Below are 24,537 nucleotides of genomic sequence, written 5' to 3' on the forward strand. Positions count from 1 at the left end.
TGCATTTCTCTCTTACTTTCTCTCATGCTTCAAGTCACTACTTAAAAGTCACTACTATTTCTTGGCCGCAATAAGGCAGCCAAACATTCGCCATTAGCATTGCTCGGCGCCCCTTACAGTCAGAGAAAGAGAAGCAAAAGGGAGTGGAGTGCCCACAGAGTCACTGAGTGTCCAGGGATTTACCTCTAGTGCTCCCTCAGCCTCCACCATGAAATTACTTTGGCGTGTAACAGAATGGGCTAATAAAATTATGATAAAATATATCTTTAAAAGGTATAGATTGTAGGGGTTTAGTTTAGTAATTAGTTCCACATTCCACAAGAGACATTAACGTTTCACAAAGGACATCTCATTTGAAATGCAAGAGCTATGCCTAAGCAGAGATTCCATGTCTAAAGTGACTTTGAAGAGGGACTATGAAACCCGTGTTAATTGGGCTGATGTTGTGGAATCAAAATGGACTATTGTCTTTAAAGGCACTGATGTCCAGGCTAAGAAACTGATTAATCTTTTGCCTGTGCCAGCTGGTTGAAGTCTGTTGTTCTAAGAGGGGTCAGGTGGTTTTATAAACAGAGAGAAAAATAACATGCTATTCTCTTTGGAGAGTGAGAAGGAGAGAGTTTCAGTTTACAGCAGAAATTGGTGTTGGAAACTGCAAGTTTTGCAGACCTGCTGTAAGTCCCCATTTGAAGATGGGTTTTGAGTTCTGAGTTCAGCCTATTCTAAACCCTTGTAGTCAATTACAAGAGGATGTGGCTGGTTAATGTACTTCTAAAATAGGGGAAAAAGAACTCTGTGGTGACCTGGAAGAAGAGGTTATCTTTTGGAAAACCCATGAGGGGGCAAGTTTCTTCAGTAAGACACTGCTTGAAGGAGATCAGTTTGTGTGTCCAATTAACAACAAATATCCCTCTCTGAAACCAACAAAGACCACCCCCCCCCCCCCTTAGCTGTAACAATTTAAGTTAAAGCACCAAAGCCTGGTGAACCTCCTCTGCACCGCTTCCAAAGCTAGTACATCCGTCCTCAAGTAAAGAGACTAGAACTGCACGCAGTGCTACAGATGCGGCCTCACCAGTACCTTGGACAGTTGCAGCATAATGTCCCTGCTCCTGAATTCAATCCCTTTAGCAACAAAGGGCAACATTCTATTTGCCTTCTTGATCGCCTGCTGCACCTGCAAACCAACCTTTTGCGATTCACGCACAAGAACTCCCTAGCCCTTCTGCTCAGCAGCACGCTGCAATTGCTTGCCATTTAAATAATCACCTGATCTTCCATTTTTCCTTCCAAAGTAGATAGCTTCACATTTGCCAACATTGTACTCCATGTGTCAGACCCTTGCCCACTCATTTAATCTATCTATATCTCAATCTGCAGACTCTCCATATCCTTTGCACAATTTGCTGTTCCACTCAATTTAATGCCATCAGCAAACTTAGATACATTACACTCTGTCCCCTCTTCCAAATTGTTAATGCACATCGTGAACAGTTGCGGGCCCAGCACCAATCCCTGCAGTGCACCACTCACCACTAATTACCACCAGAAAAAAACCCTTGTCTCCCAACTCTCTGCTTTCTATTGGCTAACCATTCCTCTATCCATGCTAATATATCACCTCCAACTCTATCCATCCTCATCTTAAGTATGTCTTTAATGCAGCACCTATTGGACACCTTCTTGAAATCCAAGAAAACAACGTCCACCTGCTCCCTTCGATTTACCGTGCTCATTATATCCTCAAAGAATTCCAGTAAATTTGTCAACTATGACCTACCTTTGCTGACTCCATGCTGCGTCTGCCTGATGGATCCATTTTGCTCCAGATGTCTCGCTGTTTCTTCTTTAATGACAGCTTCAAGCATTTTCCCAACTACAGACATTAAACTAACTGGCCTATAGTTCCCTGTCTTTTTTTGAATGGTGGTGTGACATTCACTGTCTTTCAATGTGCCGGGACCTGCCCAGAGTTCAGAGAAATTTGGGAAATTATCACCAAAGCTTCTATGGTAACTTCTGCCATTTCTTTCCATATCCTGGGATGTATTCCATCTTGATCAGGGGTCTTGTCTATCTTTAGACCCTCAAGTTTTCCCAGTACGACCTCTTTAGTCATAGGTATTGCATCGAGAATCTCACCTGCCATCACATCGATACCATCTGTCTTTAGCTTGGTGGACCTGTCCTCCACTTTGAAGACTGACACAAAATAGTCATTTAAAGCCTCAGTCATTTCCTCATTACCCACTATCACTTCCCCTTTCTCATCTCCCAAGGGACCAACCTTTGCTCTACCCACCTTTTCCCTCTATATTAGAAAAACTTACTGTCTGTTTTTAATGCATGGATGTGAGGGGGTTGGAGGGTTATGGGCAGGGAGCAGTTAGGTGGGACTAATGGAGTTCACTTAAATCGGTGTGGACTAGAAGGGCCGATTATGGCCTGTTTCCGTATTATAATTGTTAATTGTTATATGGCTATATGTTGTGCTCATCTTTTCTCAAAATCTACCTTCCTTCCCTTTATTGGTCACTTTGTAGTTTTTCGTTGCTTTTTAAAGTTTTCCTAATCTTCTCCTTTCCCACTGCTCTTGGCAACTTTGTACGCACGAGCTTTTAGTTGGATGCCTTCCTTTATTTCGTGAGTTATCCAAGCCTGGCTGCCCTTGCTTTTAACTGGAATACACTTTTGTTGAGCACCATGAAAAATCTCTGAAAGTTTTCCACTGTTCCTCGACCGTCCCTCCACATAGCCCATGTTCCCAGTCTAACCTGGCCAACTCCCCCCTCATTCCCTTGTAGTTTCCCTTAAGACACTGGTTTTAGGTTGAACTATTGTCCCCTTCATTTGTATGAGAAACTCAATCTTACCATGATCACTCTTTCCAAGAGGAACCCTAACCGCAAGATCGCTAATTTTACCTGTCTCATTGCACAGGACCAGATTCAAGGGAGCATAATCCCTTGTAAGTTCAGTAACATGCTACTCAAGAAAGATATTTCTATGAAGTCCTCCTCAACATTGCCTCGGCCAATCAGATTAACCCAGTCTATGTGCATGTTAAAGTCCCCCATGTTAACTGTTCCATTTTTACATGGCTCCAATATTCATTGGTTTATTGTCTGTGCTACTGTAATGTTTTTATTGGGTGACCTATGCACAACTACTCCCAGTGATTTTTTTTTCCTTTACTGTTCCTAATCTTTACCCAGATGGATTCAACATTTTGCTGCTTAGGTCTTACATCATCTCTCACTGTTGCCCTGATCTCATCCTGTAACAGGGATTGGCCAGGATAGGAGTCACCAGTGGCATTGGCAGGATGGGCAAATAAGGCCCTTGGCCATGCTGTATGAAGCACCTAGGGAAAACTTGTAGTCATATAGTGATCATGCAAACTCCGCATGGACAGCACCCAAGGTTAGGATTGAACCCGGGTCTCTGGAGTTGTAAGGCAGCAGCACCGTGTTATTGTGATTTGCATATCCCCTTACGATGTCGTAAGAGATGCTTCAGTTCCTGCTGCCTCAGAGAGCAATTCCATTCCTCCACTAGCTTTCCCTGTAATCTCTTCTCTGCACATTGCCATCAACTCCCCTCAGGTGCTACCACTCACCTACACACTTGGGGCACCTCACACCAGCCAACTAATCTCCCAACCTGCACGTCCTTGGGATGTGGGAGGAAACTGGAGCACCTGGGGCAAGCCCGCACAGTCACATGGAGAGCGTACGAACCCATACTGTGGTGACCTCTTTATCTTCCCCCAAGATGAGAGACAGGAGCAGGATAGAAAGAGGCAGGTCGAGTTTCTCCTCCCCTTTGCCACGTCTGCTTGACACTGGAGAAGATGTTACCGGGAGAGTCAAGGAGCTGAGGGCACTACGTCTGTTCTAAAGGACGTCCATTTAGACCAGAATGAGGAGAAGTTTCTTCAGCCAGAGAGTGGTGAATCTGTGGAATTCATTGCAACAGACCGCTGTGGAGGCGTCATGGATGTATGTAAAGTGGAGATTGATAGGTTCTTGATTACTAAGAGTGCCGAAGGTTACAGGGAGAAGGCAGGGGAGTAGGTTGAGAGGAAAAAAATATATCAGTGATGATTTGAATGGCGGAGCAGACTTATTGGGCCGAATACCCTAATATTGCCCCTGCATCTCATGGTCTGATGAAAGTTTGAGGCACCTCCTGCAACTGTACACCCCTCCTTCAATAAAGCATTGCCCAACAAGTTGCCAACTAGATGGCAGTGTCATTCAAGATCCTTCAGAATCCCTCACGAGTCTAGAGCTTCCTCAGGCAACAGTTCAGACCTCTGGTCTCTGCAGCTGAAAAGTAGTTAACTCACTTGCAGGCTTGTGGCAACAGCTGGGTAAACAGAACAAGTTACTAAATATCTGGCTATTCAACAAAACCATCTGATGAGGGAAAACACATTTTTTGAATCTCATTGCCAGAATCACATAAATTAGATCATTCTTTTACTGCTTCAATCATAATCTGAGCCGTAGGTGACGCAAAGTCTGGAGAGTTTGGACAGGTCTCAATTGACCGATTTTTTTTTTTCTCCAATTTTAACTCTTCCATTGCCGTAGCCATCTCGCAATCTCTGCACACGCCATCAGAAATTATTAAACAAATCTGTTCCCGTTTTAATAGCGAAGACATGCCTGCTGTTTCCTATCTCCTTTGAAAGTAGGAGTTTCGTTGTAATCTTAATCAATTACAAGATCTTCAACAATAGCAAATTAGGAAAAAATTCTCTCTCCTTTCATGTCTAATTTAGTTTGCATTTTGAAAGTTTTTCACGATTTTAAAGAAATCAGTAATCATTCATTTGATTGAAATGCAGTCAAACAATGTAGGTTGTAATTGTTTAATGAACAGAAATTTCACATTATAACCTTTGAATAAATGTTTTGACTGTTTTCACAGCACCAGCAATCAAGAATTGGGTTCGAATCTAGCAGTGTCTGTAAGGAGTTTGCACGTTCTCCCCGTATCTACATGAGTTTTCCCCGGGGGCTCCAGTTTCCTCCCACCCTCCAAAACATACTGGGATGTGATTGGGAAGCGTGGGCTTGTGGGCTGAAATGCCTGTTACCATGCTGGATCTAAAATTTATACATAGCCAATCTTTTGGGTTTGAGCTCTTCATCAAAGGATTACCCTTTCAAAGGGCCAGGTCAAGCAATGAACTGATCATTATAGGTGAAATATACCTATATTGTACATATGCATACATGGATTATAGACGTCAATTACATATATACAGTGTGTTGCAAGTTGTGTGTATACTGTGTACCATTATACAACGCAGCGCAATTGCTTCATTTTGGCTTTTGAGCCCATGTGTCAAATACATGATGAGTGACTTAACGTCCGTTAATGCCTGCCAACATCGGACCCGGGGTAAATTTTAAAATTTTTATTCAGTCCTTATAATGACCTCGGATGTCACTTGATCAGGCGTAAGTCAAGGTCTGCCTGTATAAAGAAGAACTTCAACAGCTGAAAATAAAGAAGAGGGGTTGGAAATGTAATCCTGTCTCAAGAGAGCAGTGTGTGTTCTACAGACTCTCATTCACCCTGGAAATAGGCCCTTCGGCCCATTGTCAAGTACTCATCTACCCTCGTCCATTAATCAGTTGCCTTGGCAACTCAGGTGCTCATCTAGATATATATTACTGTGTGATGGTCTCTGCATCCGCCACCTGCACTGACAGTGCCTTCCTGGGTGCAGTCACCCCGTCATGACACTTGCCTTTCAAATCCATGCAGAATTAACATAACAGCACAAAACCTGATTGGCTGCCTCCATACATTATTAAGCTTTAGAGATATAATAAAAAGAGAACACAAAACGGGTGATATTTGTAAAGCACAGCAAAGGCAGGCACCCTGTCACCAGGGACTCAGTAGTGCCTTGCTGCCCATGGTCAAAAGGAGATGGTTCTGGAAGCAGTTCCCAGGAGCAGAAATGTGTGTTGATAAAATCCTGCAAGTAGTAAGCAAACCTTCTTGAAGGGTTTAGACCTCCAGTTCAACGACTTTCATTTTGTCACGCAGAAAAATAAGTTGCTTCCCCCCAACCTCCCCACCCCCACCCCTGACTGATATTCTAGGGTCTGCGTAAGAGTCATATTGAATAACCCTCGCTGCATACCGTGCCTCTCTCTCACCCTTTTTTTAATTCTCCCTCCGTTCTCTGGGAAGGCTAAATATATGTAACAGGTTGCAAGTGCTGCACTATTTATGCAACTTGACCTTCCACCATGCCCAGCTCAGGCAGCTGGGATGTAAAGCTGCACACCACTTAGCGGGCCCAGTTCAAGGCAAACGGCATGAACTCTTTAGAAAAACCACATCGTGGTCTTCTGGTGAGAAGCTTTAATTATACTTTTCTCTCTCTTAATTGTGTCAGCTGCGTGCAAGTTTTCACCTGTGTCTCAGAGTTAGTTGGAATGTCGGGGATGGGTTCTGAAGCAAGCCTTAGTCTTTATCATTTAAAAAAAGATGTAATCCTGATTTAGTTGATATAGAGGTGTCTCAAGATAACCCATTCCTTTTTTGGGACTGGAGGGATTTCATGGCAAGCTTATTATAGATGGCTGCTGTGTTTACAAAACTTCACAGAGACAATATCTGATTACATTAGAAGTTTCTCTGGTTTTGTGGGGTCAGTGCACACAAGCATACGAACACATGCACTCACATAGAATACATATCACATCAGGGCAGGCGTGATTTATTATTTACCATCCGTTAAGACAAGAAACAATCAACTTAGGAAGATGTTTCCCACGTGTGTAAACCCATTTGCAGGGTCTGTTCATCTGGAGTGCAGCACTCTCTCTGTTGTACCACTGACGTCAGACTTGGACTTAGAGCTATCCGAAAGCTCCAGTTGCCAACCCAGATGATTAGCTCACGTGTGCGCAGCCCTGAAGCAAATTCACTGTGTCGGGCTCTTTTTGAGGCAATTTCCTGACATGTGTTAAATAAGCTGCTCCAAGTTATCAGACCTTTTTTGATAAGAGTGGAGAGTTAGTAACCAGGCATTCCAGATTTGATGCAGTTATCAAAGAAGCAGTGATCTCTGCTCCATACCAACTGATCGCTTAACTGATATCTCTCTCTCACTCTGCACTTTTGTACTGCACTGTACTTGTTGTCCTAAGTATGAGATGTCTACAGGTATGATTGCAAAACAACCTCTTTCACTGCATTGTTTTGATACATGTGACAATAAACTTGAACTTGATTGTTATCTTGATGAGCGCTGAAGTAGTGGTGGCATAGTGGTGGGAAGAAATTCAATTACTTCCAACGCAGAGGCTTTTCAAAATTGTGTTTGTTTTGCACCTTTTGTGCCCCTGGAAACCTAACATCACAATGACCTACTTTCAAAGTGTTTGTATTGTCAGAAAACACATTCACACTGTAAGCTCTGATAAAAGTATAAGTCATGGGGTAAATGTTGGACTGTCGACTATTTAGTCATGTTCAAAGGATCTTTCTTATCCATCAATAGATTTGTAGTGTATTTGGGAGGCTCATGGGGCAGAAGGGCTTTTAACTGTGCTGTTCCTTGAAATTAAAATTACAAAAATTCAATTAAATTAAACTAAGAATTCAAAATTAAAATGAGCGAGCAACAGGCCTCTGAACCACCTTGTGAAGTCACGTTAGCATTCAACCCTCTGCGGAAGTGTGTGGGGAACTCACGGACCCTGAAGGGTAGGTTTCGTGGGGCTCTAGGGAGCAAGCGGGAAATCCACACTGCTTATGTGGTTTCTTACAGTTCAGAAGCTAAAAATACCTGCTGATTGTTTTTGAGTGAAATTGTAAATTTAATTGGCTGCGTTGCTCGATCTTGTGGTGGGCTGTTCTGGAGGAGACTTCAATGGTAAAATATTTTACAAAAGATCAATGAGTGTGTCCTGTCAGCCTGCAATGCTTTGGACAGGGAATCCTGCACTAGTTCAGATAGTTAAGATCACCTGCAGGAAACGTGCCCGCACCTCCTCTATTTGGGGCCCCAAACAGTTCTTCCAAATTAATCTCCATGGGTTGTCTACCACATTTGATGCTCCCATTGTGGCCCCTCTGCACCGGGGAGACTTGACGCACACTGCAAAGTCATTTTGCTGAACACCTTCACTCTGGCCGCCACAATTGCATGGGTCTCCCAGTGGCCACCTGTTTTAATTCCCATGCAGATATGTCTGCCCATGGACTCATGGGATCTGCTGACTTCCTCCAGCAATTTTATGTATTAAGTATAACCACAGACTTTCTTGACTCATGAGTTCATTGTTATTGGTAATTGTGAGAGGAAGTGAATGCAAAAGTATGGAAGTTACTTTTCACTGACATAAAGCACTGGTTTGATCTCATCTGGACAATGTATTTGATTTCTTAATCAGATGTAAAATGCATTGGAAGCATTTCAGAAAAAGTTTATGGCATTAACACTTGGAATGATGGAGCAAGAACAAAGTTGAATGCCCTCTGTTTCTAATGTTCTTACATGCTAATGTCATGCAGTGAAGGAAATCTACCAATCCTACAAGGTTTGGCCTATATTTGACAAGGATGCGGGCGATTAATTCTGTTTGAGGATGGGGGGGGTGGTGGTGGTGGTCAAACTAGATTGGCGGGGGGGTGGGGTGGGAACCTAAGTGAAGAGGCAGAGGATGAAGCAGTTGGCGCACAGGCTGGTAGGGAGTATAGGGAGTATGTGTGGAAGGACAGACAAATAGGGCAAAATTGCAGCCATTGGGAGGAGTTGCAATGCAACAGGGACACAGAGTCAATAAAGGTAACAAGTACAGGGCTAAAGGGTTTGGATTTAAATGCACGCAGAATAAGACATAAAGTAGATGACCTGGTAGTACAGCTACAGATTGGTAGGTATGATGCTGTGATCATTACGGAGTCATGGCTAAAGGATGGATGTCATTGGGAGCTGAATGTCCAAGGATACACAGTGTATGGAAAGGACAGGCAGGTAAACAGAGGGGATGGGTGGCCCTGTTGCTAAGGAACGACATTAAATCATTAGAAGTGACGTAAGATCAGAAGACAGAATCATTCTGGGTTGAGTTAAGGAATGGCAAAGGTAAAGAGATACTGTTGGCAGTTATATACAGACCTCCAAACAGAGGCCAGGATTTGGACAACAAATTACAACAGCAAATAGAGAGGGTGTTTCAGAAGAGCAATATTATGGTGGTCATGGGGGATTTTAACATGCAACTAGATTGGGAAAAAGAGCTTGGGACTGGATTGCAAGAGATAGCATTTGTAAAACGCCTACGAGCAGGATTGACGCTACCTTTAGGCCAACAAGGCAGCCGCCTAGGGCACAGACCTCAGAGGGATGCTGTCAGGGTGTCCAGACACAGGATTGGCACTCGGGGGGCATTCGTGGGCACTGCCCCCCCAATGAAGTTTTATGACCCCCCCCACCCGGTCACGGCTATTCCCCCCCAAATGAGGTATTGTGACCCGCAGCCGAGCGTCACTAGCATCTAGCGTCACAGCGGGATCAATGGCCATCTTCGTTACCCATAATGCCCCACACAGTTGGAATCGCTCTGCCAGTGCCAGCGCCAGAGAAACGTGCATGCCTGTCACCCGCAATGCGTCATGGCAAAAGGTTGACAATACAAAGCAGGAGAAATCCCCAGGGAATCATGGGTGAGGAGCACAGGGCAGGAAGGGTCGACGCGGTGGCCTGCAGTATCACATCCACCTGTGGCGCTGAGGGCCTGTTGAACCAGCCTCAGTCTCTGCACTGATGGAAGCTGTTCCCCTGAGCTGCCTTCCTACCCGCTGCCTATCCGGGGTGGGGGTAGGGAGGGGGCACATGGAGGATGTTCATGGTAGTCAGGTAGGCAGCTGGTAGCTCTGTATTTTTACTTCATTTTTTTGTATATGTGTGATTATTGTGTGTGTGTGTATTTTGTGTGTGTGTACTTTGTGTGAGTGTATTTTATGTGAGTGTATTTTGTGTGAGTGTATTTTGTGTGTGTGTATTTTGTGTGTGTATGTATTGTGTACAAGGACTGCCTAAAGAAATCTCTTGGTGCCTGCCACATTGACCACCGCCAGTGGGCTGATATCGCCTCAAACCGTGCATCTTGGCGCCTCACAGTTTGGCGGGCAGCAACCTCCTTTGAAGAAGACCGCAGAGCCTACCTCACTGACAAAAGGCAAAGGAGGAAAAACCCAACACCCAACCCCAACCAACCAATTTTCCCCTGCAACCGCTGCAATCGTGTCTGCCTGTCCCACATCAGACTTGTCAGCCACAAACGAGCCTGCAGCTGACGTGGACTTTTTACCCCCTCCATAAATCTTCGTCCGCGAAGCCAAGCCAAAGTATTGTGTGCATGTGTATTTTGTGTGTGTATATTATGTGTGTATGTGTATTGTGTGTGTGTAATATGTGTGTGTATTTTGTGTGTGTGTGTCTCCTCACGTTTTTAACCCTGTTTGTTTCTCTGTCTAACTGTAAGCAAAATATTGTCCTAACATAACAGGTTGGTTACGCCAAGTAACCTTAAAATGTGTGTGAAGTAAAAGGTTTGAATGTGTTGCCCTTGGTGGACGGATGCATTCTACTGAGTGACCTTTAGTTCAAAATGATGTGTGTACCAAAATATTTTCCTCAGTATTTGAGAAAGTTCATCAAAGATTGATGTATTACTTATTCTTGCAATTTAGCATTTTCAAGTTTTGTGCTTTTCATTTTTTCTACAAAACATCTGTTTTTGAAAATGGAAGTTGGCAAATTTTGGGGAGGGGGTGGGGGGGTGCAAGTTGTTGCCCTTGCGTAGGGTGCAAAATAGTCTGGCACCAGCCCTGCCTACGAGATGGCTTTTTAGAGCAGCTTAACGTTGAGCCCACTAGGGCATCAACTGTACTGGACTGGGTGTTACATAACATACCAGAGGTGATGAGAGAGTTAGAGTAAAGGAGCCATTAGGGGGTAGTGATCTCAATATGATTGAGTTCAATTTGAGATTTAACAAGGAGAAACTAAAGTCAGATGTGTCGATACTTCATAAAGCGAATTACAGTGGCATGAGAGAGGAACTGGGCAAATGGATTGGAAAGGGGGCACAAGTAAGGAAAATGGCAGAGCAGCAGTGGATGGAGTTTCTGCAAGAAATGGGGAACAGTGCAGAATAAATACATAACATGGGAACATGTCACCAGCATGGTTGACTGAGGAAGTCAAAGCCAATGTAACAGCAAAAGAGGGGACATACAAGGAAGCAAAAAATAGTGTAAAGATAGAGGATTGGGAAGTTTTTAAAAACTCGCAGAAGATAACTAAAAAACTTGTAAGGAGGGGAAAAATGAAGTATAAAAGGAGGCTAGCACCTAATTCCAAAGAATATATGAAAAGCTTCTTCAAGCAGATAAAAAATGAAGTGGGATTTGATAATAGGGCCACTAGAAAATGATGCTGGAAAAATAATAAGGTGAGACAAAGAAATTAGTATTTTGCATTAGATTTCACTCTGGAACACATTTACAGTTTTCCAGATGTCGAAGGGTATCAGGGAAGGGAAGTGAGTGCAGTTGCTATTTCAAGGAAGAAGGTGCTCAAAAAGCTGAATGGTCTAAAGGTGGATAAGTCTCCCGGACCAGATGGATTCCACCCTCAGGTTCTGAAAGAAGTGGCAGTAGAGATTGTGGAGGCATTGGTAACGATCTTTCAGGAATCATTGTATGGTCCCGGAGGCCTGGAAAATCACAAAGTCACTCCTTCATTCAAGAAGGGAGGGAGGCAGCGGAAAGGAAATTGTCGACCAGTTAGTCTGATGTCAGTGTCAAGTCAAGTTTTTTTTGTCATCTGATGGCACAAGTACAACCCGACAAAACAGCGTTCTCCATTCCACAGTGCAAAGCACACAGAGACAGTGGTTGGGAAGGTGTTGGCGTCGATTGTCAAGAATGAGGTTACGGAGTACTTGGAGGCACATGATAAAATAAGCTGAAGCCAGAATGGTTTCCTTCAAGGAAAATCTTGCTTGACAAACCTATTGGAATTCTTTGAAGAAGTGAAATACGAAAGTCTGCAGACACTGTAATTTAGTAAAAATACAGAAATGCTGGAGGATCTCAGCTGGTCTCGCAGCATCTATAAGAAGTAAAGATATATCACAGACATTTCAGGCATGAACCCTTCTTCATGGTATAAGCAAAAAGCAGGCAGGCATCTGAATTAAAGACTGGGGCAATAAAGGGGGAAGAACTGGAGGGGGAGGAGTCCAGACCAACAGACAAAGGTGTCAGGAGTAAAACAAAAGGTGTCAATTGGATATAATAGAGGAAAGGTGAGAATTGATTTTGTCTCTGTGAAAGGAGACAGAGAGAGAGAGAGAGGAAAGGAGGTGGAGATGGGGGTTGAGTTTTAATGGAAACAGGGGAAGTTTATGTTAATGCCATCTGGTTGGAGGGAGCCCAGTTGGAAGATGAGGTGTTATTCCTCCATTTTGTGAGTGGTCTCAGTCTGGCAATCCATGAGACCTTGGACAGACATGTCAGCAAGGAAATGGGATGGAGAATTGAAATGGGTGGCCACTGGGTGATCCACATTATTGCAGTGGACAGAGCCGAGGTGCTCAATGAAGCGATCTCCCAGTCTGTGCCCGGTCCCTCTGATGTACAGGAGACCACAACGGGAGTACTGGATGCAGTAGATGACCCCTGCAGATTCACAGGTGAAGGAGTGACAAGCAGGCTAGATAAAAGAAATGCAGTGGCTGTTGTGTATTTTGATTTTCCGAAGGCCTTTGACAAGGTGCAGCACATGTGGCTACTTAACAAGGTAAGAGGCCATGGTATAACAGGAAACATTCTTCAATTGGCTGATTGGCAGGAAGCAGAGAGTCGGAATACAGGGATCATATTTTGGTTGGATGCCAGTTGCTTCTAGTGTTCCACAGAGTTTGGTGTTTGAGCTGCTTCTTTTTATGTTGTATATTGTTGATTTATATTATGGAATGAGTGGCTGTGTGGCAAATAGCAACTGGCAGCCAACAGCTGGTTGTGGAGGCCAAGTCATTGGGTCTATTTAAGGCAGAGATTGATAGCTTCTTGATTAGTCAGGGCATCAAAGTTTATGGGGAGAAGGCCGGGCAGTGGGGAAAATGGATCAGCTCATGATTAAATAGTGGGGCAGACTCAATGAGCTGAATAGCCTATTTCTGCTTCTATGTCTTATGGTCTTGTGGACTCGACTGATTTCTAAAATGTCCCAGAGAACAATTAGGGGTTTAGAGCAAATGATGGGCAAGTTGTCTTGTTTGGACAGATTAGATAGGCTCGGGTTGCTTATGCTGGAATAGAGAAAAGCAAGAGAGGACTTGAAACATGTAAGATTCCAAGGGTTCCTAACAGGGTTGATGGTGAAAAGGCATTTCCTCTTGTGGGAGAACCTGGAATAAATGGCACTGTTAAAGCGTAAGTAGTTGGCCATTTATGGGCCTTTTGGCCTCCTCCTAATAAGGCCATGACATAAGGGGCAGAATTAGGCCACTCAGCCCATTGAGTATGTCCTGCCATTCCATCATGGCCGATTTATACTTTTCAACCCCAATCTCCTGCGTTCTCCCCGTAAACTCTGATTCCCTTCCTAATCAAGGACCTATCTACCTCTGTCTTAAATGTTCCCAATGGCGTGACCTCCACAGCTGCCTGCAGCGATGAATTCAACAGATTCACCACCCTCTGGATCAAGGAATTTCTCTTCATCTCTGTTCTAAAGGGTCAGTTTTGTACTATGAGGCCGTACCCTCTGGCCCCACACTCCCCCACCATAAGAAGTGACCTCTCCACATCCACTCTTTCCAGGTATCAAGGCCTTCTTTTCCGCGATTTTTTTTGCCGGTTGCTTGAATTCCAGATAACAGGGATTTTACTGTATTTTAGATAACTACTCCAGAAATTTAATAATTGTGTTATAGCACACACATTCTCCATGTGCTTTATTTGTAAACTTCTTTTACTTTATGGAAATGTTTGAAGCTGGCTATAAAATAGATCAAACAACTTTACTCAGTTGTAAAGGAGACATTTACTAATTAAAACGGTGAGGCAAGTAAGCAAGAAACATTGCAAATGATGGATAACTGGAGCAACGCAAAAACTGCTGGAGGAACTCAGAGGGTTGGGCAGTATCTGTGGAAAGGAACAGTTGGCCAACATTTCAGGCTAAAACAATGACAAGAATGAGGGCAAAAGCCCAAATAAAAGGTCGCAGGGGGCGGGGAGGGGCGGAGGGGGGGGGGCAGAGTGGGGGGCGGAGAGGGGTGGGTGGGTAGGGAGAGGAGCATGAGGTGGCAGGTGATGGATGGGTGAATACAGGTGGGAGTGGGACAAAATGAGGCAGTGCATCTTCCTCAGCCCTCCTCCTCCAATCAGAGAGCATCTTTCTCAGTCCTCCTCTTCCTATCAGAGTGCTTCCTCAGCCCTCCTCCAATCAGGAAGCATCTTCCTCTCATTCTCCTCCTATCAGAGTGTATCTTCCTTAGCCTCTCTCCTTCTCCTAACACTGCATCTTCCTCAGCCCTCCTCCAATAAGTGTGCATCTTCCTTTCTCCCTTCCTCCTGCCAGAGTATCTCTCCCTCCTATCAGAGTGCATCTTCCTCAGCCCTCCCTCGTCCTCCTATCAGAATACTTCTTAGCCCTCTCCCTCCTCCTCCAATTAAAGTGCATCCTCTTCTGCCCTCTCCCTCCTCCTCCAATTAAAGTGCATCCTCTTCTGCCCTCTCCCTCCTCCTCCAATTAGAGTGCATTCTCCTCAGCCTCTCCCTCCAAATAGAGTGCATCTTCGTCAGCTCTCTCCCACCGCCGCCTATCAAAACAATATCCCTTTAATTTTTGGGGTGTAGAGAGGGGCGGGGTCACAGGAGCACTAGGAGGGGACCCAGATGATCACAGGGAGACCATGCAAAGCCCATTCAGACAACAGGAGAGTTCAGCATTGAACACGTGTCCCTGGAGCTACCTGCCGCAGCTCAATGCTACCCTACTTTTGTTCACCATGTCATCCCACAGCTGTCCACAGAACCTTGGGTCTGAGTTTCTATTTCCAGAGATAAAATGTAGTATGTAAAATTTGTCAATAGTAGCCAATTTTTTTCTTTTAACAAAAGATTTCATAAAATTAAAATTGAAGAGAAAAGTCACAAGATCACAAGATATTGGAGCAGAAGGAGGCCCATTGGCCCATAGAGACTGCTCTGCCATTCTAATCATGAGCTGATCCATCCTCCTACTCAGCCCCTCCCCTCAGCCCTGACTAGTTAAATACCTGTCAATCTCTACCTTAAGTACATCTACCTGAAGCAGCAAGTTTCACAGACTCACAGCCCTGTGACTAAAGAAATCCTTCCACATCTCTGTTTTAAATTGACACCCTTTTTTTCATCCTAAACTTGTGCCCTCTTGTCCTAGAATCCCCTACCATGGAAACCATCCTTGCCACATCTACTCTGTCCTGGCTTTTCAATATTTGAAATGCCTCAATGAGATCCCTCCTCATCCTTCTGTACTCCAACAATTGTTCCTCATATGCTAACCCTTTCATTCCTGGTCTTCCTTCGGCTTGGCTTCGCGGACCAAGATTTATGGAGGGGGTAAAAGTCCACGTCAGCTGCAGGCTCGTTTGTGGCTGACAAGTCCGATGCAGGACATTCTATAAATCTCTAAACCCTCTCCAATGGCAGCACGTCTTTTCTCAAATAAGTCATGCCAGCTTGTGGAGGAAGTCAGACATGTCACATTAGATGGCAGAAATAATGGGGCATATCTGAAGTGTCAAATCACACTGGTTACTCATGATCAGTGAGGATGGTGCACATCTCACAATGACAGCGTTGGGTCCTGTCTGTTCAGTGTCTGAGCAGGCCTCCAGAAAATCACTTGGAAATAGTGATCTGTGTTTATAAATGGTATTTGGAACCAACAAAAGAGGGAATCAGAAAGTCTACACCGCCATATTTTGCTCTGATTTCTGTGTCTTGCTAATGTGGTTTTATTTCTGTAACTATGACCTTTCAAGGCTGCTGGTATGAAGCTCGAGACTTTTTGTGGCATTGAGTTCGTGGCCTGACAGTTCAGTCCAATCTTGGAGCAGCTCTGCAGTGTTCCTGGTTGGGTGTGGCAACCAAGATGCTGAAGGGTGGCTCAGTAACAGAAAGGGAAAAACCACCCTGTTACCACGGCTGTCGGTTTCCACGTACCCAGTGTTATCAAAAGTGCTCACTTGTTCAAGTCAAGTCAAGTCGCGTTTATTTTGTCATTCACACCATAAACCTTGCAGTGCACAGTAAAAATGAGATAGCGTTTCACCAGGCCGTGGAGCTGGTTATTTACTTGGATAAATTATCTCAGAAACTTTTATATACATAACATAGCACTTATAAATATCATGTTACATATGCTATCCCTATGTACCCCCAGAGTTCAGGAGCCTCACGGCTTGGGGTGAAAAAACTGTTTTCCAATCTGGTTGTGAAGGCCCGAACGCTTCGATACCTCTTCCCGGATGGCAGGAGGGAGAACAGATTGCGGGAGGCGTGTGTGGAGTCCTTCACAATGTTTATAGCTTTCCGCAAACAACGGCCATTATAAATGGCCATCATGGCAGGGAGAGAGACCCCAATAATCCCCTCAGCAGTCTTTACTCTCCGCTGCAGGGACTTGGATTCTGGGATGGTGCAGTTCTCGAACCAGGCGGTGATGCAGCTACATAGGATGCTCTCAATGCATCCCTTGTAAAATGCAGTGAGGGTGGAGGGTGGAAGCTCCGCAGGAAGTAAAGGCGTTGTTGGGCCTTCTTGGCAATGGATCTGGTGTTGGAGATTCTCCGCCAGGTGCACACCAAGGAATTTGGTGCTCTTGACTACCTTGACGGTGGAGCCGTCGATGGTCAGCGGAGAGTGACGCCCCCCACCCCGAGCTCTCCTGGTTAACCGCCATCTCCTTTGTTTTGTATGATGTTCAGGTGTAGGTTGTTGTCTCTGCACCAGTCTGTTAGTGATTGCACCTCCTCTCTGTAAGCTGACTCATTGTTCTTGCTGATGAGCCCCACCAGGGATGTGTCGTCATGCTTGCCCCATGCTTTCTGCAAATTCTACTGCAGACAACTTGGCTAGAATGGTTTCCCACATAACTGCGGTGATGACACTTTGAAATGCAATCCATTTAGGATATCTGAATATTGTAAAAACACGCAGAAATGCTGGATCTCCCAGCGTCCATAGGAGGTAAAGATAGATTACCGACGTTTCGGGCCTGAGTTCTTCTTCAAGGAATAAGCAAAGAACAGAAGGTATCAGAATAAAGACAGAAGACTGGCAAGGGTAGGAGTCCAGACCAACAAAAGGTTGGACGAAATACCGTTAGACGCTGCGAGACCGGCCAAGTTCCTCCAGCATTTCTGTTTGTTTTTACTACAATCACAGCATCTGCAGACTTCTGTGTTTTTTATCTGAATAACCAGTAACTGGTTAAGATTTTTATTTATAATATGGTGATTTATCGTCATAGAATCACACAGTGTGGAAACAGGACTTCAGTCCAACTTGCCCACACTGACCAAAATGTCCCACCCACACCTGCCTGCATTTGGCCCTTATCCCTCGAACCCATGTATCCGTCCAGTTTTTTTTAAACATTGCAATGGTACCTGCTTTACCACCTCTTCAGGCAGCCTGTTTCATGTACCCACCACCCTGTTTAAATAAAAGCTACCCCTCAGGTCTCTGTTAAGCTTCTTCCCTTCGCCTTGAATCATTTTAATTTAACGTTCACTATTGTAGCTGTTTTTTTAATGAAGCACCCATTCCGCTGCAGCAAATACGAATTCCATTGGCAATGTAAATTTGACAATGTACAGTAAAACCCCTGTTATCTGGAATTCAAGCCACTGGCAGCCTCAAGCAGCCGGCAAAAAAAAATTGCTGAAAATAAATAAATAAACAAACACGGGGGTTTTAAATTGGCGTCAGTTCGTCGAACACGCAATCTCAAGCATCTGGAAAATTCACTTATTCAGCTTCTACCAATCCCCATAGGTGCCGGATGCCAGGGGTTTTACTCTCTGTGGAAAGTTGTGCTTATTTAAGCTCACAGAAAATAAAAAAAATTGCAAATCTGAAATAAAAGTAGTAATTCAAAATAAAAAGCATTCCCACGGGCAGTGAGAATGCTGAGCGACCAAAGAAACTGCTCACACTAACCATCTGAGACTCTCATATTCATGAAACAATATTTATTCATTTATTTGTGCACATGAATACTTTTCCTGCCTATGTATTTGCTTGTCTGTATGTGTGTTACATTTAAATTTAGGCAGACAAGATGGTAACGGGCCATTTCGGCCCACAAATCCATGCTGCCCAATTACACCGATTTGACCTACAACCCCTGGTATGTTTTGAATGGTGGAAGGAAACCGGGGCCCCGGGGGAAAAATCCACACAGACCTGGGGAGAACGTGCAAACTCCTTACAGATAGCGCAGGATTTGAACCCTGGTCCCAATCACTGTAAAGGCATTGCATTAACTGCTATGCCACCCGTGTCCGGTTGTGCGTCGGTGGGTTTTGCACTGAGGACCAGAGAACGGTGTTTCGTCGGGTTGTACTTGTACAATCAGACAGCAATAAACTTGAATTTAATGCTGGAAATGCTCAGGCAGTAACTGTGGAAAGAGAAACTGTCAACATTCTGGGTCAGCAAACCCTTTAAACCTTTTAAGAATGAATGCAGTGACCTCTGGCAAATTAATGCTACTGGTTATTGAATAAAGTTCTGCTTATTAATGCAGCATTAATCATTATCGAGGTACAAGAGGCCCAGGAGTCTCTGGGGTAGATCGTGGAGGTGCTCCCTAAAGCAGAAGTCGGTATTTCTTCCGCTTGCATTATTTACACTGGCTGTGGAAGCGTCTGCTAAATCCTCGCCACATACTTTGCATTGGTGCCCTTCCTCCAACTTAACCGCCACCTGTGTAAACTCGTTATGCAATAATGTTGATTTAATTTAAAGCGGCTTACTACGTTAAGGCAATGCTTCCAAAATAAAAATGTCACATCCCCATTGAATGGAAAAGCTGAACTCAAATGGAACGACGTTGAACGATTCCAAAAGGTTCTGGTGTTTTAGGCAGCAGTCATTGAGGTCTGGGGCTACTTCCCCAGTGAGGTAAAGTCCGCAAAGGAGCAGACTTCCAGCAAAAACACAGAAGCTGGCTGATGCTGAAATCTCGAGTGGTACCATCCACGGGCAGAAACAGACACTCTTTTGATCCATGGATGCTGTCTGACCAGCTGAGTTCCTCCAGCAGTTCTTTGCTTGCATAAGATTCCAGGATCTGCAGTGAGAATACAGAACGATCAAAAGAACTGTTCTCGCTCACCATCCGAGACACTCAAATTTACACAATGTTTATTTATTTATTTGTATATCTGAATACTTGTCCTGCATGTGTATTGTTTGTCTGTATGCGTGTTATGTCTGGTTGTGTGTCTGCGTGATTTGCACCGAGGACCAGAGAACTTTGCTTCGTCGGGTTGTACTTGTGCAATCACATTTGACGTGACTTGACGTTTGTGCAATGAACATGGGTCCAATTTGTTCAGCCTTGCACCATGAGGCATTAATGCTGTGTGACCTGATGAGTTCTTCCAGCAGCTCTTTGACTGTTCACTTCCCAGAAGTTCCCCTCTGGTCACAACCATGGACACATTATAGGTTCAGTAAATGGGTTGAATTTCTGAGTACAATTACTTGGCACGTTGTGTGCTACCAGCCAAAGATCCATTTCTGGGCATGCACTCTGCAGTGGAATTGCCCCAGTAAAAAAAGCCTTGCTTTCCTGTAACACCTTCCACAACATTGTGTCATCCCAAAGCAATGGAGTAGTTCCCGAAGTGTGGTTGTCACTGCAATGAAGGGAACATAGAAGTAGGAGCAGGAGAAAGTGAGTCAGCCCTTGAGACTGTCCCACCATTCTATCTGATCACTGATAGTGTAGTTCCTTTTGTGTGCCCATTTCCCATCACTCAATTCCTTGATCTTTCAAATATTTATCTATCTCGACTTTAAATATACCTAATGATCTGACCTCCCTCACCTTCAGGCCAGAGTATTCCAAAGATCCACTACTCACTGAGAGAAGAAAGTTCGACACCCCAGCTCCTGATCTTGTCCTTCTCTTCCCTGTTTGTGATTCTCCAACTCCTGTGGAATGACACTCTACCCTGCATGCAGCTTCCCCACACCAACTACAATGGATAATGAGCTGATTGTCTATTTGAGCCACGTCAAATGAGGAATACATATCAGCTCAAAATCAGGAGAGCTCCCCCCATTCTCTTTTTGCCAGAATACTGTTGGGAGTTTTACATCCACATAGGAACCTAGAATAGGACTCATGATTATCTACAGGCAACGCATGCAACAGTGCAGTGATCCTTCAATGGGCTTTATCATGTTGCGTGGTCTTATCTTACTTTGATTTTGGTTTTCTTGACACCTTAGGAATTGGTAATGATTCAAGATTCAGGTTTACTTTATTGTCATGTAATGAAACAGGTGTAACATTACACAAAATTGGCTATGGTCTGCCATAAGGCAGACAGATTCCCCATCAGCAAAAATTGCCCAGTGCCCCTTACAGTCGGAGAAAGAGAAGCATTAGAGAGTCCCCCAGAGTATTTGAGTGACTGATGATCTGGATTAATCCCTTGTTCCATGCTCAGTCAGTCCATTTGCACCTTTGATCACCACACAGCTGAACTAAGAAAGGTAGAGGTCCGCCAGGCCCGCAACCCCAGTGCACAACATAGTTGGACACCCTGCATGCGTTGTGTAAAGCTCAGACTAAAGGTCTTGGGTGAATAATGTTGGTCTCTGTGGCATCAGATTTTCCTGAGAATTTCCCGCACTTCTGCTCAGACCATCCTGAGTCCCAGTCCCAGGTGGAGAAAAGATTAGGGGAGGTGTCAGAGGTGAGGTTTTTTTACACAGGGAGTGGCACGTGCTTGGAATACATTGCCAGGGGTGGAGGTCAAGGTTGGTACAATAGGGATAGTCAAAGGATTCTGAGGCATGTGGATGTAAGAAAAATAGAAGGGTATGGATGTGAGGGAAGGATTAGATTGCTGTCAAGTAAATTAACACAGGTCGGCACAACATTGTGGGCTGTATGGTGCCATAATGTCCTATGTAAATTCCTGGATTGAAACATTGAAGTCTTGAATTTACCACTGATGCTTCACCAGTTACAGGCAGCATCACCTGCTGTACGTGATGTTGGAACCAGGGTCGTGTCACCGACTAGTGCTTCGTCCTCTGTTAGAAATTCTCACCTTGCTGCTTTCTGGAGTGGGAGGAAAAGGTGCAATAAGTGCATTTACCTCTGGAAGGTACAGTGTGTTTCTTCAGAATCCGTGCTCTCTCTCAGAATGCAAATCTTCCAACGTGGAGGTAAATATTACAATTAATTTTACGGGAGAAAGCGAGAGCTCTAATGAAAAGCCAGAACCCACTCGTGTGTGCATGCTGGATTCCAATCTATTCCTCATGAATGTGGGGGTGTAGTTTAATGGACAATGATGTGGAAGTGTTAAGTTGAGATTTCCAAGTCAACTCAAGTCAAGTTTATTGTTATCCAATTGCACAACTACAACCCGATGAAACAGCATTCTCCGGTCCTCGGTGCAAAACCTGCAGACACACAGCCAGATATAATACACATGCAGACAAGTATTCATAGCTACAACTAAATAAATAAATAAATAAATTCTGGATAATAGCCCGTAGCCTTGCCCGCGTCAGTCTTCTCAGGAAGTGCAGTCGCTGTTGCGCCTTCCTAACAAGTGAGGAGATGTTATGTCCAAGATAGTTAACTAGTTAAGTGAACTCCAAGATGCTCTCTACCCTCTCCACTACTGAGTTACTGATGTGTAGTGGAGGGTATTTCTTCCTGGTCCTCCTGAAGTCCACGATCATCTCTTTCGTCTTGGCCAGGCTAAGCCTCGGGTTTTACTCTCGCACCATATCACGAGATTCAGCACTTACACTGGGGGATTTGCTCAGAGAATCCACGGCAGGTCAAACTTCCCAAGGATCTATTAATCTGTTGTTTCCAATGAAGACTGTGTTGTCTATCACTATCAGAAGACTTCTGAAAAGACACTCTCAAATAATTCCATTTCTAAGCTGCTCTATTAACCCACGTGTACACCAACACGCATCCACTGATTATTTCTGCTATCACTGTTAACATGCACAAAACAAAACGGCTTGATAAACTTAGAGTGAAAGGTTCAGGCCGGAAACAGCGACTGCTCTTTACTTCCTTTGGATGCTGCATGACCTGTTGAGTTGCTCCAGCAGTTTATTTGTGTACAGCACTGCACTAAACCCCAGCATCTGCAGAGTTTCATGTTTTCCGCCATTCCATTTGCCCTGCATCACCAAGTTTGGATATTACCCACACACTTATGACCTTCTGAGGGTTTTTCCTGACTTCCCATTCCTTCTTTCATGAAATTTCTTTTTGCTAGTACCTTGCAAAAATCTACACTTGTGCTTTCTCTCACATGCATAAGAACATAGGAGCAGGAGCGGGTTATCTGGTTCGTCGAGCCTGTTCCATTCAGTAAGTTCACGGCTAATCGGGCTGCGGACTCAACTCCGCTTACCCGCCTGTTCACCAGAACCTTTAATTTCCCTATTTTTCAAAAATCTGTCTATCTATCTATAGAAACCAGATTTCTTGACGGCCAAATCAAGTTCATTTATCATCCGATTGCACAAGTACAACCCGACGAAATAGCGTTCTCCGGTATTCGGTGCCACACGCTGCAAACACATGCACAGTACTTGTATACAAATATTTAAAAAATATTATTTGTTAAATAAATAGCTGAGTCGCAGAGGGTTTGCATGAGCAGTTCATCAGTCATTCAGCACTCTCACTGCCCGTGGGGAGAAGCTCTTCCTCTGCTTCTGGCCCTCCTGTGTCTCTTTCCCGACAGGAGTAGCTGAAAGATGCTGTGTGCAGGTTGATAGGGGACCCGTCCTCAATGATTTTGTTAACCCTCTTTAGGCAACAATGCCGGTAAACCCCCGTGATAGGGAAAGGAGAAATGTGAACTTTTTCTGACTTCTTCACTTACTGCTCCCAACCTTGGGTGTATCTCTTGGCATCTGATTCTTTAATTTGTCCCTTCATTCATTAGAAGTTCAGGTGTCAGATTAGATCTGTTCTATTGTGATCACTCCAAAGGTTCAATGTTCCTTTTATCGATTCAAGATTCAATTTATTGTCCTTGTAATAAAAACAGTTACATGAAACTGCTTTTTCCTGCTGTAAGGTAGACAGATTCGCCATTGGCAGAAATTGCCTTAAGTGCCTATTATACTCAGAGAAAGAGAAGCAAAAGGGAGCTCCCCTCCCCCACCAAAGTCACCGAGTGTCCATATTGTCGTAATAATACATTAAAAATGCTATATACACGATAAGCTTTAACTTTTGTCTGCTGTGAGGTAAACAAAGAGTCACCATGAGCATTGCCTGGCACCCCTAAAAATAGGAGAAGGAAAAGCAAAAGAGAGTCCCCCAGAGTCACTGACCGAGTGTCCGTGGATTCGCCTCCAGCGTCCCCGCAGCCTCTGGAGCCACACAGACTTCCCGAGCTCCAGGTCCGAACATCCAACACGATCAGGAAACCTCCAGTGCCTGAGGCCCTTCAGGAGCCCTTCTTGACCTCAGCACCCTCTCGAATCCCGGGTCCAATACCTGGTTCCCATGAGCCAGTTTCCAGCAGCCCTCAGTCTGTGAGGGACCCAGGGCCATAAGTTGCCAGCAGCTGTGAATCTTTTGAACACAAGCCACCAACAGCACGCAAGCTGTGCTTCGCATGGCTCTGAGTTTTAGCTCTCAACTCAGCCAGCACCTTGATTGAAGAAGCACCCTCCCAGTGGCTGCTGGGATACTTGGCATCCTCATGGTTTCAATAGTGCTGTACTGGGCAATATACACTCAGTTCCTCCTCTAAATTATTTGCAGTTTTTTTTCAACAGTTTTAATTAAAAATAATCTGTGCCTTTTGGTGTATAAATTGTAATTGTTTTCTTTATTGCCTTTGACTGTTTAATTATTTAAATTTTAAATTTAGACATACAGCATGGTAACAGGCCTATCCGGCCCATGAGCCCGTGCTGTCCACTGGCCCCCTATTGACCTACAACTCCCATACGTTTTTGAAGGGTGGCATGAAACCCACGGAGACATGGAGATAACATGCCAATTCCTTACAGACAGCACCGGATTCGAACCTGGTTCGCTGGCGCAGAAGCAGGATTGAGCTAACCACTTCAGTAACCCATTTCAGTTTCAATAAATGTTTAGCATATCAGTCAGAAACCTGGACAACTTCGGCAGAAGGCAAAGCGGGCAGGACTTTTTGGGTTCCAGGGAGCTTTTGTGGG

The 24,537-nt window shown here is 44.4% G+C and overlaps 1 protein-coding gene across 2 annotated transcripts in view; it reads left to right on the plus strand.

Annotated features, from left to right (window-relative positions):
* Positions 1-6,283: 6,283 nt before the first annotated feature.
* Positions 6,284-24,537, plus strand: part of LOC138747583 (voltage-dependent L-type calcium channel subunit beta-1-like) — a 97,159-nt gene continuing 78,905 nt past the window's right edge. For both annotated transcript variants that reach the window (XM_069906949.1, XM_069906950.1), the window contains exon 1: positions 6,284-6,383. In XM_069906949.1, the coding sequence (XP_069763050.1) occupies positions 6,348-6,383 (36 nt within the window). In that variant the 5' untranslated portion in view covers positions 6,284-6,347. The remainder of the gene's footprint in view (positions 6,384-24,537) is intronic.

The sequence above is a fragment of the Narcine bancroftii genome, chromosome 12 (assembly GCF_036971445.1).
Source record: "Narcine bancroftii isolate sNarBan1 chromosome 12, sNarBan1.hap1, whole genome shotgun sequence".
Taxonomy (NCBI): domain Eukaryota; kingdom Metazoa; phylum Chordata; class Chondrichthyes; order Torpediniformes; family Narcinidae; genus Narcine; species Narcine bancroftii.